General features: G+C 42.6%; 1 protein-coding gene across 11 annotated transcripts in view; it reads left to right on the forward strand.

Annotated features, from left to right (window-relative positions):
* Positions 1 to 4,151: 4,151 nt before the first annotated feature.
* Positions 4,152 to 15,772, forward strand: part of SLC36A1 (solute carrier family 36 member 1) — a 210,481-nt gene continuing 198,860 nt past the window's right edge. For 2 of the 11 annotated variants that reach the window (XM_034960830.3, XM_034960831.3), the window contains exons 1-2: positions 4,869 to 9,181; positions 15,578 to 15,725. In XM_034960830.3, coding sequence (XP_034816721.1) covers positions 9,169 to 9,181; positions 15,578 to 15,725 — 161 coding nt within the window. In that variant the 5' untranslated portion in view covers positions 4,869 to 9,168. Of the gene's footprint in view, positions 4,397 to 4,503; positions 4,810 to 4,868; positions 9,182 to 15,577; positions 15,726 to 15,772 lie in introns of those variants that run through there. The other 9 variants (XR_010112134.1, XR_004671710.3, XM_063604270.1 and 6 more) reach the window with 7 other exon arrangements.

Below are 15,772 nucleotides of genomic sequence, written 5' to 3' on the forward strand. Positions count from 1 at the left end.
TTGAACACTTTTTCATATGCTCACTGAGCATTTTTATTTCTTCTTTGGAGAAATGTTTATTCAGGTCCTTTGCCCATTTTTAAATTAGGTTGTTTTTCTATTGCTGAGTTATATGAGTTTTTGATAAATTTTGGATATTAAGCGCTTATTAGACATAGGATTTGCATATATGTTTTCCAATTCATAAGCTGCCGTTACACTTTGTTGATTGCTTCCTTTGCTGTGCAGAAGCTTCTTAGTTTGATGTAGTCCTATTTATTTATTTATTTTTGCTTTTGTAATCTGAGCTTTTGGTCTGATATCCAAAAAAATCATTGCCAAGGCCAATGTCCAGGAGCATTTCCCCTATGTTCTCTTCTAGGAGTTTTGTAGTGTCAGATCTTACATTTAGTTCTTTTATCCACTTTGAGTTGATTTTTATGTATGGTGTAAGATAAACATCCGATTTCATTCTTTCTCACATAAAAACCAGTTTTCTCAGCACCGTTTATTGAGGAGACTGTCTTCCCTATTGTGTTCTCTTGATGCCCTTCTTTAAAATTAGTTGACCATATATGTTTGAATTTATTTCTGGGCTGTCTATTGTGTTCCATTGGTCTATCATATCTGTTTTTGTGCCAGTACTATACTGTTTGGATTACTATATCTTTGTAATATAATTTTGAATCGGGAAGTGTGATGCATCCAGTTTGTTTTTCTTTTTCAGAATTGTCTTGACTATTCAAGGTCTTTTGTGGTCTCATGCAAATTTTAGGATTGTTTCTTATATCTCAGTAAAGAATGCCATTGGGATTTTGATAGGGATTGCATTGAATCTGTATATTGCTTTGGATAGTATGGACATTTCCACAATGTTAATTCTTCTGGTCCATGTGCATGGGATATCTTTTCATTTATTTGTGTCTTCTTCAACTTATTTAATCATTGTTATATAGTTTTCAGTGTACACCCTATTCATGTCCTTGGTTAAATTGATTATTGACTATTTTTTAATGCTATCACAAATAAAATCATTCTCTTTATTTCTTTTTTAGGTAGGTAATTATTTGTGTATAAAAATATTATTGATTTTATAATTTTTTTTTTGAGATGGAGTCTCACTCTGTCACCCAGGCTGAAGGGGCGCGATCTCAGCTCACTGCAACCTCCGCCTCCCAGGTTCAAACAATTCTCCTGCCTCAGCCTCTCAAGTAGCTTGGACTATAGGCATGCACCACCATGCTGGGCTGACTTTTGTATTTTTAGTAGAGACAGGGTTTCACCATGTTGGCCAAGCTAGTCTTGAACTCCTGACCTCAGGTGACCCACTGCCCAAAGTGGGCAAAGTGGGGGATTACAGGCATGAGCCACTGAGCCCAGTCATGTATGTTGATTTTTATGTCCTGAAAATTTACTAAATTCATTAATTATAACAGTATTTTTTTAATCTTTGGGGTTTTCTACATATAGGATGATGTCACCTGCAGATAAAGATAATTTTACTTTTTTCTTTCTGATTTGGATGCCTTTCTTTCTTTTGCTTTTTTGGCTGATTGCTCTTGCTAGTACTTCCAGTACTATGTTGAATAGAAGTGGTGAGGGTGGGTATCCTTGACTGCTACTGGATCTTGGTGGAAAAGCTTTCAGTTTTTCCCTATTAATTAAAATGTTAACTGTGTGTTTTTCATAAACGACCTTATTATGTTGAGGAATGTTCTTTCTATACCTAAACTATTGAGAGTTTTTTTATCAAGAAGGTATGTTGGGGTGGGGGTTAGGGAAGGAAAGGATGTTGGACTTTGTCAAATGCTTTTGCCAGGCCAATTGAGATAACCATGTGGTTTTCATTTTTCATCCTGTTAATATGATGTATTATATTGCTTGATTAGTGTATGTTAAACCAGCCTTGCATGCCAGGGATAAATCCCACTTGGTCATGATACATAATTTTTTTGATTGTTGTTGAATTCTGTTTGCAAATATTTTATTGAGGATTTTTGTACCAATGTGCATTAGCGAAATCAGCCTGTAATTTTCTTTTCTTGTGGTGCCTTTCTCTGGCTTAGGTATCAAGGTGATGCTGGCCTCATAAAATGTGTTTGGAAGTATTCCCTCTAGCTCCATTTTTTGGAAGAGTTTAGTAACAAACCTTCTTCTTTGAATGTTTGGTAGAAGTCAGCTGTGAAGCCATCTGGTTTTGTTGGGAAGTTTAAACAGAAAACCAGAAAGTCAAATAGTCCCTGTCTCATCTTCAATCTCTTTATTTGTTATTAGTCTGTTCAGGCTTTCCATTTCTTCCTGATTTCAATCTTGGTAGGTTGTATTTTTCTAAGGATTTCTCCATTTCATCTGGGTTATCCAATTTGTTGGCAAATAATTGTTCACAATAGCCCCATATGATTCTTTTTATTTCTGAAGCATCTGTTGTAGTGTCTTCACATTCATTTTTTATTTTATTAGTCTTCTTTTTTTTCTTAGACTAGCAAAGGGTACGTCAATTTTATTTTTTCCAAAAAATCAACTCTAGTTTTATTGATTTTGTCTGTTTTTTTTTCTGTTGTCTATTTGATTTATTTCTGTTCTGCTCTTTCTTTTCTTCTTTTAACTTTGGGTCTTGTGAGCTCTTCTTTTTCCAGTTTCCTGAGGTATAATGTTAAACTATTTAATTGGTCTCTTTCTTCTTTTTTAATGTAGGCATTTATTGCTATAAACTTCTCTCTTAGAATTACTTTTGCTGCATTCCATAAGCTTTGGTATGTTATGTTTCCATTGTCAATTGTCTGAAAATATTTTTTAAATTTCCCGTTTGATTTCATCTTTGACCCACTGGTTGTTTCGAAGCATAGGGCTGGGTATGGTGGCTCACACCTATAATCCCAGCACTTTGGGAGGCCGAGGTGGGCAGATCACCTGAGGTCAGGAGTTTGAGACCAGCCTGACCAACATGGTGAACCTCGTCTCTACTAAAAATACAAAATTAGTCGCGCTTGGTGGCACGTGCCTGTAATCCCAGCTACTTGGGAGGCTGAGACAGGAGAATCGCTTGAATCCAGGAGGCAGAGGTTGCAGTGAGCCAAGATTGCACCACTGCACTCCAGATGGGGCAATAAGAGCGCAACTTTGTCTCAAAGAAAAAAAAAAGCGTGTTGTTTAATTTCCACATATTTGTGAATTTTCCAAGATTCCTCCTGTCATTGATTTCTAGCTTCATATTATTATGGTCTGAAAGAATATTAATATGATTTCAATCTTCTTAAATTTAAGGCTTGTTTTTTGGACTAGCACATGGTCTATTCTAGAGAATGTTTCAAGTGTGTTAGAGAAAAAATGTGTATTCTGTTTCTGTTGAATGGAAAGTTCTGTATATATCTGTTAGGTTCATTTGGTTTAAAGTGCAATTCAAGTTCATTATTTCCTTATTTTCTCTCTAGTTGCTCTATCCATTGTTGAAAGTGGGATATTGACCTTCCTACTATTGTGTTGCTATCTATTTCTCCCTTCATGGCCATTAATATTAGTTGTATGTATTTAGGTGCTCCAATTTTGCATGCATATATATTTACAGTTGTGTCTTCTTGATGAATTGACCCCTTTATTATTAAACAATGATCTTCTCTGTCTCTTGTGACAGTTTTTGACTTGAAGCCTATTTGTTACATAATTGTTAAAGGAAAAGTCTGTAACAAGGAGGTAAAAGGAGAAGCCTAGATAATACAATACTGAAATGTTGCCATCCATTTAAAAATGTTACTTTAAAAATTTAAATGTATTAAAAGATAATGTTGCCCTACCCCACAGTTCCATTTACAGTAGCAACCACAGATGATAGTTTGTGTATGCTTCTGAAAAATTGACTGGAAGTTTTAAAAATATGCATATTTCTTATTATAAAAGCAATACAAACTCATCGAGATGTGTAAAAGAAAATACAGCCAGTGTAAAAATTAGCAATATTTCACAAACCCACAACTCAAGGGACAGTGCTCTTCGACTGGACTCTGCCCCATGCCCAAGATCAATGCCCCGTTCAGTTCCTATTCGCAGTCCCCAGCGCCCAGGAACATAGTCCTTCCAGCAGTGGCAGTAATAGGTCGCCAGGTGGTGCTGTGGAGCAGAGCTCCGGAGCTCAGTGAGAAAAAAGGCGCGGCCGCTCAAGGGAGCACGTGACCTCGGCCTCTGGCGTGGGCGGTGGGATCACGTGACGAGGCCCGGAAGCGGCTGCCGGGCAGCAAAGGAGGATGGCGAGGGGCTGATACTGAACCCGGGAAGGGTGGGCTGTGCTGAAGCCAGAGCCGGAGCCGGAGCTGGGGCCAGAACCCGAGCAGTGAGTTCCTCCACTGACGAGTTCCGGCTGGCGGCGCTCGCCGCCTTGGGCAGGACCCACCTCGCCTTCCTCCCGGCGTGGCAGATGCTCCAGGTCAGGCACTGGATCCGCCCGGGCTGTGGGTCCGCGACTCCTTGGCGTCCCCGGGCCGCAGCTGCGGTACGACGCTGACACCCCTCTGTGAATTGGGCGAAGCGTGGAGATCCCTTGTCCCTCGCGCTATCTCCCTTGACCTTGTGGGGTTGGGATCTCACCGTCCTGTTTGACTGACAGGTGGGGGAAACTGGGGTAGATGGTGAAGATAACCCAAAGGACCATCTAGGGCGTCTTTCACGCTTCGCACAGGTCTCCCCGTTTCCAGCAAATGTCTTGCCCGCTGCGGGAGCGCTGCTTGAGACAGGCTAATAATGGGTCTTTGGGTCAGAACTGCAAGGACGCTGAGAAGTCGTCTGCTGCATCTCCCTCCTAGGACAGTTGGAGAAACTGAGCCCTTACTCCAGGAAGGGGTAAGGGCTTGCCTAAGGTCATCCAGTGAGTTAATCGGAGACCCGGAGACCTGCGACTAGAATGCAAATGTTCCTAAGCTTCAGCAGCTGTTTGCTTTTCACCACACCGCCTCCTGCGGGAAACTTCACCTGTGAAAAGGCACTCCTTTCTGTCCCTTTCTCTTTTAGTCCTCTCCCTTTTTAGCTGTCTGCATTTTCCACCGCTGGGGTTAGATTGGCTCTGGGTGTGGTTCCGTTTGTTCATTATTTTTCTGCAAACTCATCCTTCTGTAGGTTTGGTTTCTAACCTTCCTGCATTCTATGTAAGTCACACCAAAATATGAAATATGAATCGGAATGTGCTTCTGGGAAGATAGGTGGCTGAGCCGAGGTTGTGGAGAGCCCTGACGTTAACTTGAAGAATGTAAAGAGCTTTGCTTTATTTTTTCTGTAACTTGTCAGATTTGGGATTGCTTATTTGGATGGACGTTTTGCAGTTATTTGAATTTTGCTGAAGATAGCATCATGGTGCAATGGACAGAACAGAGATTGGGGAATCAGGATATTTTGTCCTAGCTCTGCCGCTTACCTGGCAACCTTAAGTGACTCGTGTTTGGGTTTCTCAGTCTAGACAGTGATGGAATTGAATTCTTAAGGGCCCCTTCTGCTGTGATCTGGATGTTGTGCATCTTTCTAGGTTTGTTTTTTTGTTTGTTTGTTTTTTAATAGAGATGTGGTCTCACTATGCTGCCCAGGCTGATCTCAAACTCCTGGGCTCAAGTGATCCTCCCACCTTGGCCTCCCAAAGTATTGGGATTACAGGGGTGTGAGCCAGTGCCCCTGACCAGGGTCTGTTTGTTTTTTTATTCCGAGAGATTTTTACCCGCTGTGTACACTGAGTATCAGCCTTGCAACAAGACTTAATCTAATTGTGTAGAAAGCAGTTTCCTCTGCTTATTCCTCTGTTGCTATAAAATCCTCCTCCTCTTTCTTCCTATCTCTGTATTATGTCTAAGCTAAATACTAACAGCTGAAAATGATTTTTAACTTATTATTTTAAACATGATCAGGGCCCTCTTCTGACTCTTGTCTAGAGCCTCGTTTACAGTAATTAACTTACTTGTACATTTAGAACATGTTTTCTTTAAAGATGTTCTTGAAGTCAAGTGGAAAGGGACAAACTTTGTGTTTGTCTGGGGATGGAGGCTACGTGCAGCAGAGGCTGTGCTGATAACAGCATTAAGCCTCTCCCTTTGTTTTCTGATTGTATCGTTTATATTCGCCTGCTCTGGAGTCCTTGTTTTCCCTTTAAGGCATGTAGCTGTTCATTCAGCCTCCTCTTGTGGCAGTTCGAAGTGCTCAGAGTTTTCTCTGTTCCAAAGGTGGTGTAAGAAAAAGGGATTCCATTTATTTTATAATATTCTGGAGACTACAACTGGGACCAATAGATGAAAGTGCCATAAGGGAAGGGTGTTTGGTAAGTGTTAAAAACTTTCAAAGAATTAGTGGTCTCCTGTATTAGAACACTGAGCACGGAGCTCCCTGTCACTGGAGGTAATCGTCTCTGGGCAATTACTTCGGGGATGTTGTAGATGAAATTAGATTGTTGGGTAGAGGGTTGGACTAGACAAAGTTTTAAGTTTTCTTTCAACTCAAGAGTCTGTGACATTCTAGGACTGGACTTACTAGCATGTAGAGTGGATGGAGCAGATGTCCACTTACTAGCATGTGGGATGGATGGAGCAGATGTCCACTTATTACTAGCATGTGGGATGGATGGAGCAGGTGTCCACTTACTGGCATGCAGAGTGGATGGAGCAGATGTCTGCTTACTAGCATGTGGGATGAATGGAGCCGATGTCCACTTACTGGCATGTAGAGTGGATGGAGCAGATGTCCACTTATTAGCATGTGGGATGGATGGAGCCGATGTCCACTTACTAGCATGTGAAGTGGATGGAGCAGATGTCCGCTTACTAGCACGTAGAGTGGACAGAGCAGATGTCCACTTACTAACATGTGGGATGGATGGAGCTGATGTCCACTTACTAGCATGTGGGATGGATGGAGCTGATGTCCACTTACTAGCATGTGGGATGGACGGAGCCGGTGTCCACTTACTAGCATGTAGAGTGGATGGAGCAGATGTCCACTTACTAGCATGTAGAGTGGATGGAGCAGATGTCCACTTACTAGCATGTGGGATGGACGGAGCTGGTGTCCACTTAACTAGCATGTGGGATGGATGGAGCCGATGTCCACTTACTAGCATGTGGGATGGACGGAGCCGGTGTCCACTTACTAGCATGTGGGATGGACAGAGCCGGTGTCCACTTACTAGCATGTGGGATGGACGGAGCCGGTGTCCACTTACTAGCATGTGGGATGGATGGAGCAGGTGTCCACTTACTAGCATGTAGAGTGGATGGAGCAGATGTCCACTTACTAGCATGTGGGATGGACGGAGCTGGTGTCCACTTAACTAGCATGTGGGATGGATGGAGCTGATGTCCACTTACTAGCATGTGGGATGGACGGAGCCGGTGTCCACTTACTAGCATGTGGGATGGATGGAGCAGGTGTCCACTTACTGGCATGTAGAGTGGATGGAGCAGATGTCCGCTTACTAGCATGTGGGATGGACGGAGCTGGTATCCACTTAACTAGCATGTGGGATGGATGGAGCCGATGTCCACTTACTAGCATGTGGGATGGATGGAGCCGATGTCCACTTACTAGCATGTGGGATGGATGGAGCAGATGTCCACTTACTGGCATGTAGAGTGGATGGAGCTGATGTCCAGTTTTGTGATTACTTTGTTTCTATTTATAACCTTGTCTCAGGTAACTATTCTCATGTTAAGTACCTGCTTTTTCTTTCTTTTTATCACCACCACCTCCCCTCCAGTGAGTATCTCAGTTCTTTAAATGCTTGATATCTCTTCAAAGGTCAGATGAGTGAATAGTCTTCTGTTTCTGCTTTTCCTGGCCTGGTGCTGATAACCCCTTCCAAAGTGCATGACTGATTAGCATTACTCACACCTAGGCCAGCTTTTCTCTTTTTCCCATAGAGGAACTCACATGGAATCTGTTTATTTCCATCCAGGCCTTCTCTTGTTTCCCATAGAAGAAGCTCTCACTGAGTCTGTTTACTTCCACCCAGGCCTTGGAAGAATCCTGTACCTCTCTCCTTTGGCCAGGCCTTACTGTGATGAGCACATAAAGGTAGCCTCTACTTAATGGGCATGGGGGCCGATGGATGGGGCATTGTAAATAGGCTGAAATAGGAACCACACGGTGCTGCATTTGGGGTTGTCTCTTCTTTTATCCCCCAAAATATTTCTCTTGGAAGCCTTGACACCCAGGGCCAGTTCTTTTTTTACTTATTATTTATTTTATTATTATTATTATTTTGGAGATGAGGTCTCACTATTTTGTCCACGCTGGTCTTGAACTCCTGAGCTCAAGCAGTCCTCCCACCTTGGCCTCCCAAAGTGCCGGGATTACAGATGTGAGCCACCATGCTTGGCCCCAGGGCTAGTTATTAATGACCATCTCTAGTAGGAAGAGCCACTCTGTGCTTTCCTTTTCCATGAAGTTAGGAAATCTGTCTGTGGGTTACTGAGATGTTCATGTCACTTAGATCACCATCTCCAAGATAGGGACCTGGCTTCACAATCCAGAGTTTTAAATGGAGCCCATACTGCAGACTTTGTTTAGTGAACTTTCTCACTTCCTGTCCTTGAACTTCTCCGTAGTAATAATCACAATTGCTATCATTAATGAGAGTTTATTATGTTCCAGGCAACATATCTAACATTTATTTATTTTTTCCTCCTATCTTCATAACAATATTGTGATGTAGATGTTATTAATGACATCTTTCAGATGAGGAGACTGGCAAAGGGAGATGAATTAACTTGCTCAGAGTCACACTACCAGACTACAAACTCAGGTGCTTTTTATTATGCAGAATACCCACTGCAGACCTAATCCTGCCCCAGGCTCTGAGGCCAGCTTTGTTCGCAGGGAGATTTTAAGAAGGGTATATAATTTAAGGTGTGGTAGAAAGAATACTGGACTGGGATGCTGGTTTGCTAGATTGTCATCTCAAATCTTTGATTTGACTCATCCTGGGGCCTGGATGAGTCAGCCTTTGTGTGTGGACCCTGGTTTTCTGACCCCTAAGAAGGAAGCTGGAGCTTGGTCTTCTCTAAAGCTATACCTGGCCCTAACATTTAGTGATCTTCATGGTTGTGAGTAAAAGTGTGCATGTTTGCCTGTTCAGCAGCTGCTTTGTGCAGAACCTGCTGAGGTCAGCAGCTGCCCTGTACCTGTTCTAGCATCAGACTCCTACAGGAAAAAGTCTCAATTTATGGAATGTTCTGCTCTGGTAAGTTGGATGGAATTCTATCCGATGCTGTTTTAAAAACAAATTATGTAGAAGCCAAACCATTTTACTTCCCTCACTGTAGACCACACATAGCAACACAGTCTGTGTCTTTGTTCATGTCTTTAGAATTCCATCGACAGAGAGGAGAAAATACATCTGGGGAATTTGCCGCTGCTCTGAGTTCCAAAGTCCAAACCAATGTAATTGTTTCAGAATAACGGATGACACTTTTAGCTTGCAAACAAGTGGCACCAATGCGTGAATTCTGGTAGGAGGTGAGGCCTAGGGTGTACCTATCATAATAAGATCATATATTTTTTGTAGTGCTTTATATAAATCTACCTATAATCAAGATTACCTAGGAAGCTAGTTAAAAATAAAACGCCTCTTGCCTGTAATCCCATCACTTTGAGAGGCTGAGACAGGTGGATCCCTTGAGGTCAAGAGTTTGAGACCAGCCTGGCCAACATGGAGAAACTCCATCTCTACTAAAAACACAAAAAATTATCTGGGCATGGTGATGGACTCCTGTAATCCCAGCCACTCGGGAGGCTGAGGCAGGAGAATCGCTTGAACCCAGGAGGCGGAGGTTGCAGTGAGCCAAGATCACACCATTGCACTCCAGCCTGGGCAACAGAGGGAGACACCATCTCAAAAAAAAAAAAAAAAAAGAAGACAAAAAGACAACAACAACAACAACAACAATAAAACATAGGCTGGGCATGGTGAGTCATGCCTGTAATCCCAGCACTTTGGGAGGCCAAGGTGGGTGGACCACCTGAGGTCAAGAGCTTGACACCAGCCTGGCCAACATGATGAAACCCCGTCTCTACTAAAAATACAAAAAAATTAGCCAGTTGTGGTGGCGCATGCCCGTAATGCCAGCTACTTGGGAGGCTAAGACAGGAGAATTGCTTGAACCTGGGAGGCGGAGGTTGCAGCGAGCCAAGATCGCACCACTGCACTCCAGCCTGGGCAACAAGAGTGAAACTCCATCTCCAACAAATAAATTAAAATAAATAAAATAAAATAAAATAAAATAAAATGCTAAGGTGGAATCAAGTTGGGCCCAGAAATCTATTTTTTTTCCTTGACGTATGTTTCATTTAACGCAATATATCCCAGATGTTATCATTGCAATATATAATCAGTATAAAGATTATTAATTCATGGGATATTTCACAATTTTTTGGTTACCAGTTCATTGAAATCTAGTGTGTGCACATTTCAATTTTACCCAAGTGTATTTCAAGTGTAAGATAGCTATTTATGGCTAGTGGTTACTGTACTGGATGGTACAACTTCAGAATATGTTACCATCTATTGATCTTAATCCTCCTTTAGTTTGAACAAACCCAGTCACTAAAAAATTGAAATTGGAATCCTGAAACTTTAGAAGTGAAAGTGTACTTAGAAATCATCTAATGCAGTTTTCTCAATTCTATATCAAAATAAGAAAACAACTTTGGGATTAGAATGACAGCCAGATTATGTTCTCCTGAGTCCTGAATCCCATGCTGTTAAAATGGGAACATTAGCATTTGAGTTTATTAGAAAAATTTCTGGCCTTGCCTTAAAAAAAAAAAAATCACTGTAGAATTCCCCTTAAAATTGCCCACTTCTGGAAAATTTAACACATACAAATTTTTATTTTTAAAAATAGAATAAAATTTATTTTATTTTTAAAAATAAAAATTCAGTTTGCACATACATTTTCCATATTGCATCCGTTGCACAAAGTGATTCCACCTGCTCATTTTTAGTGCCCATCTAAAAATGGCATATTTTGTAGATTGAAGAGCAACACTTGTCTATTTATACAGCTAAAACAATAGTTACATAAGGAAAAAAAAGGAATGTTTTAAGGTTTGTACACTTAAATTTTTTTTTTTTTTTTTGGCCATCAAACTTGCAGACTTTTTTTACTCAGTTGCTCACTCTTCTGAGTCTGAATATCTAATGGAGATTTGGACTTTGTGTTCTGTTTACTGTCCTCAATAATCCGAAGGACAAGCTTGCCTTCAACTCTCACATAGTACAACCCTCATTTGGACAGTTAACAGGTGCTATTAAAATCTCCCATAGGGCGGGAACTGGCAATTGCAGCAATAGACTTGGCTATCAGATTTCATCAAAGGGAGCCTAAGGGCAGTGTGGCCATGGATGCCAGCACTCATGGGGACAGACAGAGAGCAGGAGGAGGAGGCCTTGGTTTCCAAAAAGAGCCATAGAAAGAACTCCGGGGAGTGGCTCTGCCCACTGTCTGATGCTTGAATCCTTACATAACTGCTCTGAGAAAGGGCTTTTGCTTGGATTTTTTCAGGGATAAGGGAACAGGCTTTCTCCCAGAGTGATCTGTTCTATTTGGAACAGATCTGTCTTTGATAGAAAGTTCTTCCTTACACCTAGCAAAAAATCAGCCCTCTTGACTCTCCACGTACTGATCCTAGCTCTGCCTGACCTTTGAGGCCCCAAATAACAAGTCTAATCCATGTGACAGCTTTTAAAGACAGTTTTTGTACCCCTCAAGTTGCTAGGTGGAACCTTCTCAGTGCTTTCAACCATTCCTCATTTAGTTGGTTTCCTACCCCTCTTGATCCTAGTTCTGACCCTTGGATATACCACAGTTTGTCATTATCCCTTTTATAGCATGCTGCCTGGAAGAGAACACATTATCTGGCAATTCTGAGTTGTGTAACATGTACCCATGTGTAACATCTAGCATGTAGAGTGGATGGAGCAGATGTCCACTTACTGGCCTGTAGAGTGGATGGAGCTGAGGTCCACTTACTAGCATGTGGGATGGATGGAGCCGATGTCTACCCATGATTCTCTCATGTCCTAATGCAACCTAGAATTGTGTTGGTTTATTTGGCATCTTGGATTATATTATTGCCTTCTGTTGAGCTTATCATCAACCAGAACTCCCAAGCAGAATTTTTTTTTTCTGTTTTCAATATGCATGCAGTTGCTTAGCCACATCTTCCATATCCCGCAGGCTTATCGGACCTTAAATCTATAGATTTCAGCTTCTTGTTGAGAAGTTTTCTTAGCAATATTCTGCTGTGGGTAACTTCAGTTTTTATACACAACATAAAGAAGTCTCTCTGCAGTGTTTGAGATAAATTGAACATCTGTACCAAGTAGACAACAGAGAGGTTTCTCGGTTGCTAGGGAAGGATTGGGCAATTAATAAATCCCTGTATTCCATCCTTTCACCTTCAGTAATATATAGGTGTCAACCTAAAGGAAGAAGTTGAGACACAAAATGCAATTTTTAACAGTTTACTTGAACTGTTTACTTGAACCAAGTGAGGACAGCTGCCCGGGACACACTTCCAAGTTGCCTGGGGGAGTGCTTCCTTCGGCCTTTGTTACCACAGGTTCTTAAAGGCAAAAGCGAACAAGGAGAGGAGTGATACAAAGTGACTTGACAGGAATTCTAATCAGTTTACAGAAATAGCATGGATTATTGATGGGCTGTACATTGTTGGACTATAGGGTATGAGTTATGATGTCCAGTGTTAGCATTTTATGACTTAGTGGTGTCAGTTAGCCTAGAACCCACATAGCAAGTGGCTTCAAGAGGTAATTATTTAACTCAAGGGGGGAGTGACACATGACTGCTCTCACATTTTAGTGCCTCTCTGGACCCATAATTTAAAGGGATTCCTCAGATAAAAAGTTTCTTTTCTTTCTCACAAGATTCACTTGGAAGGTTCTATCTTCAGATGCTTTTGGTATGTTGGAAGGGACTAGAAATTGGCAGCTTTTCCTTTTTTTCAGTAGAGGCAGGGTCTCACTATGGTGCCCAGGCTGGTCTTGAACTCCTGGGCCCAAGTGATCCTCCTCGGCCTCCCCAAATGCTGGGATTACAGGTGTGAGACACTGCACTCAGCTGCTGTTTGCATAAATAATTATGTTCATTGACGCCTAGAATATTAGTGCTAGAGGGAGTTGAGAGATATTTTAGTTTATGCCCCTTGCTTTTTGCACGTTTGAAAATGGTTCACAGGTACTAAGCAAACTGTTGACAGAGGCAGGCTTGGTGCCTGGGCCTCCTGACATACCTATAAACTGATTTACGAGCTTATACCTGTATAGCAAGAGGTTTCAATGCTGGTATTAAGATACTTCAGAGTTTTTTTTTTTTCTCCCGGCCCTCTAGTGAGTTTAATTGCCCCAGAGCTGGTTGGCGTCCTTGAATTCCTCTAGCTCATGAGTAAATGAAGCTCTCATAGATTTTTAGCCAAGTGGCTCTGGCAGTGAAGCTAGGCAGGATCGTCTCTGGGATTTCCAGGTCCTTTGCTGGCATTTTGCCAGGTACTTCCCTTGTGAGATAGCTCGGGGGTTCTTCCTACATTGCAATTGTTGAGAGAAAATGCGATCTCCCATGGATCTCTCTGGTGCCAGACTGGGGTGTTTCCAAAGGAGTACCCTGGCACTGGACCTAAGGGGAGCCTTCGGCGGAGCACCATCCTCTGGCAGGTGGTGCTGGGTGTCGGGGCAGGGTGGGGTACTGTGGCAGCAGTTGGAGGTCCAGTCTCCTCTCAAGGTAGCTGAGATAGAGTGCCCAGGCTTAAGGTGGGCATCCAGCCACAAGCCAGAGGACAGTCTGACGGGCAAGCAGCTGTGCCAGTCTGCCAAGTGTCGGGAGGATTTTTGTCATTTTTTATATTAATGTACCCTTTTTTTGTCACTTGGTTCTTGAAGAGCAGGAAGTTGACTCTTTCACTGTGCTGTAATACTCTTTCATAGCAACTGGGACTCTATAGAGTGGTTGTTTTCAGATTCTGACAGGGGTCAGGAGATAATGTTTTCTGCTTGTTACTACCTAGCTGTTGCAGGGCAGGTTACTTCATCTTTTAGCATTGATTCTTCATCTTTAAAGTAAGGGGCTTAGAGTGACCTGTGAAGGCTCATTTAGCAATGGTCTCTAGGATTCTAGGGGCCTACATCGCTCCCAAAATGTGTCCTTATTGTGTATCTTTAAGAAGCCCTTGCTCTTCTCTTTTGTGTAGTATTAATAGTATTCCTGAGTAAATCCACCCAGGGGACACCACTCTCACCACCCTCCCAACACATTGAAAGGACAATTTTTTCTCTCACCATTTTAAAAATGAGCACATCTATAAAAATAAAAAGGAAGAAGAGTTGTGGATGGGAGATGTTGAGACGAGGGCCAGGGTGAGCACCTTTCAGGTTCCTGGTCCTCCTCTGAGCTGCTTTCAGCTACCATTTCTCAGTACTCAGGTTGGCAGCAAGAAAGGAGTCCCAGGGTCAGGGTATAAGAGTTACTGGTGGCCTCCAGAGAGTATAGGATCAGCCTGTGGTCACAGCAGAGAGAAAGAGAACGGCATGTGTGGCTCTGGGATTTGATGGGAGTTTCAGCAGAATTGGATGATCCAGAGGGGATTTCTGTTTTCTTTTGTTGTTGTTGTTGTTGTTGTTGTTTTTTTTGAGATGGAGTTTCGCTCTTGTCGCCCAGGCTGGAGTGCAATGGCACGATCTCGGCTCACCACAACCTCCGCCTCCCGGTTTCAAGCGATTCTCCTGCCTCAGCCCCCCGAGTAGCTGGGATTACAGGCATGCACCACCACACCCGGCTAATTTTGTATTTTTAGTAGAGACGGGGTTTCTCCATGTTACTCAGGCTGGTCTTGAACTCCGGACCTCAGGTGATCTGCCCGCCTTGGCCTCCCAGAGTGCTGGGTTTACAGGCGTGAGCCACCGCACCCGGCCCAGAGAGGATTTAAGTGAAATGTGTTCTCTATTGAAGGCAGAGGAAAAAGAGTATACAATGAGAAATACCCAGATTTCCATCCCCCCAAGAGCTTGTACATATATATATACATATATATATACACACGTGTATATGTATATACGTGTGTATATATATATACATGTGTATATGTATATACGTGTATATATATACATACACGTGTATATACGTATATATATATATATACACAATTGAGCTATTGCACAAGGTCCAAGACATTAGCTCAGAGAAAGGAGTAGATAATCCTGACCTAAGGAATAGGGAATGCGGAATTCCAGGAAGCACTTCTCTTTCATTTTCCCCCACTCCTCCCAAGCAGTGCCTCACTTCTGCCTTGTCTAGCTGTACTCTGGAAAATTAAGAAATTTATGAGTGTAGCACCAAGTATACCAATGGGAAGGATGGGATTCAGAAGTCAAGTGAAGTCAGCCCGCCTCTGTGTACTTTGCACTTTTCCATTTCCCTTGGTACCAGGCACTTTCATACTTAATCCATAGTGGAGCTGTCACAGTGAGCAACTCTGACAATGACAGCTTCTACCCCAGAGGCCACCCCAAACATGGAGCTAAAGGCTCCAGCTGCGGGAGGTCTTAATGCTGGCCCTGTCCCCCCAGCTGCCATGTCCACGCAGAGACTTCGGAATGAAGACTACCACGACTACAGCTCCACGGACGTGAGCCCCGAGGAGAGCCCGTCGGAAGGCCTCAACAACCTCTCCTCCCCGGGCTCCTACCAGCGCTTTGGTCAAAGCAACAGCACAACGTGAGTAGCTGTTACCTTCTCCTCTCCTGGGTGGGATTCGTGTTCCT

Source organism: Pan paniscus, chromosome 4 (genome assembly GCF_029289425.2).
Source record: "Pan paniscus chromosome 4, NHGRI_mPanPan1-v2.0_pri, whole genome shotgun sequence".
Classification (NCBI taxonomy): domain Eukaryota; kingdom Metazoa; phylum Chordata; class Mammalia; order Primates; family Hominidae; genus Pan; species Pan paniscus.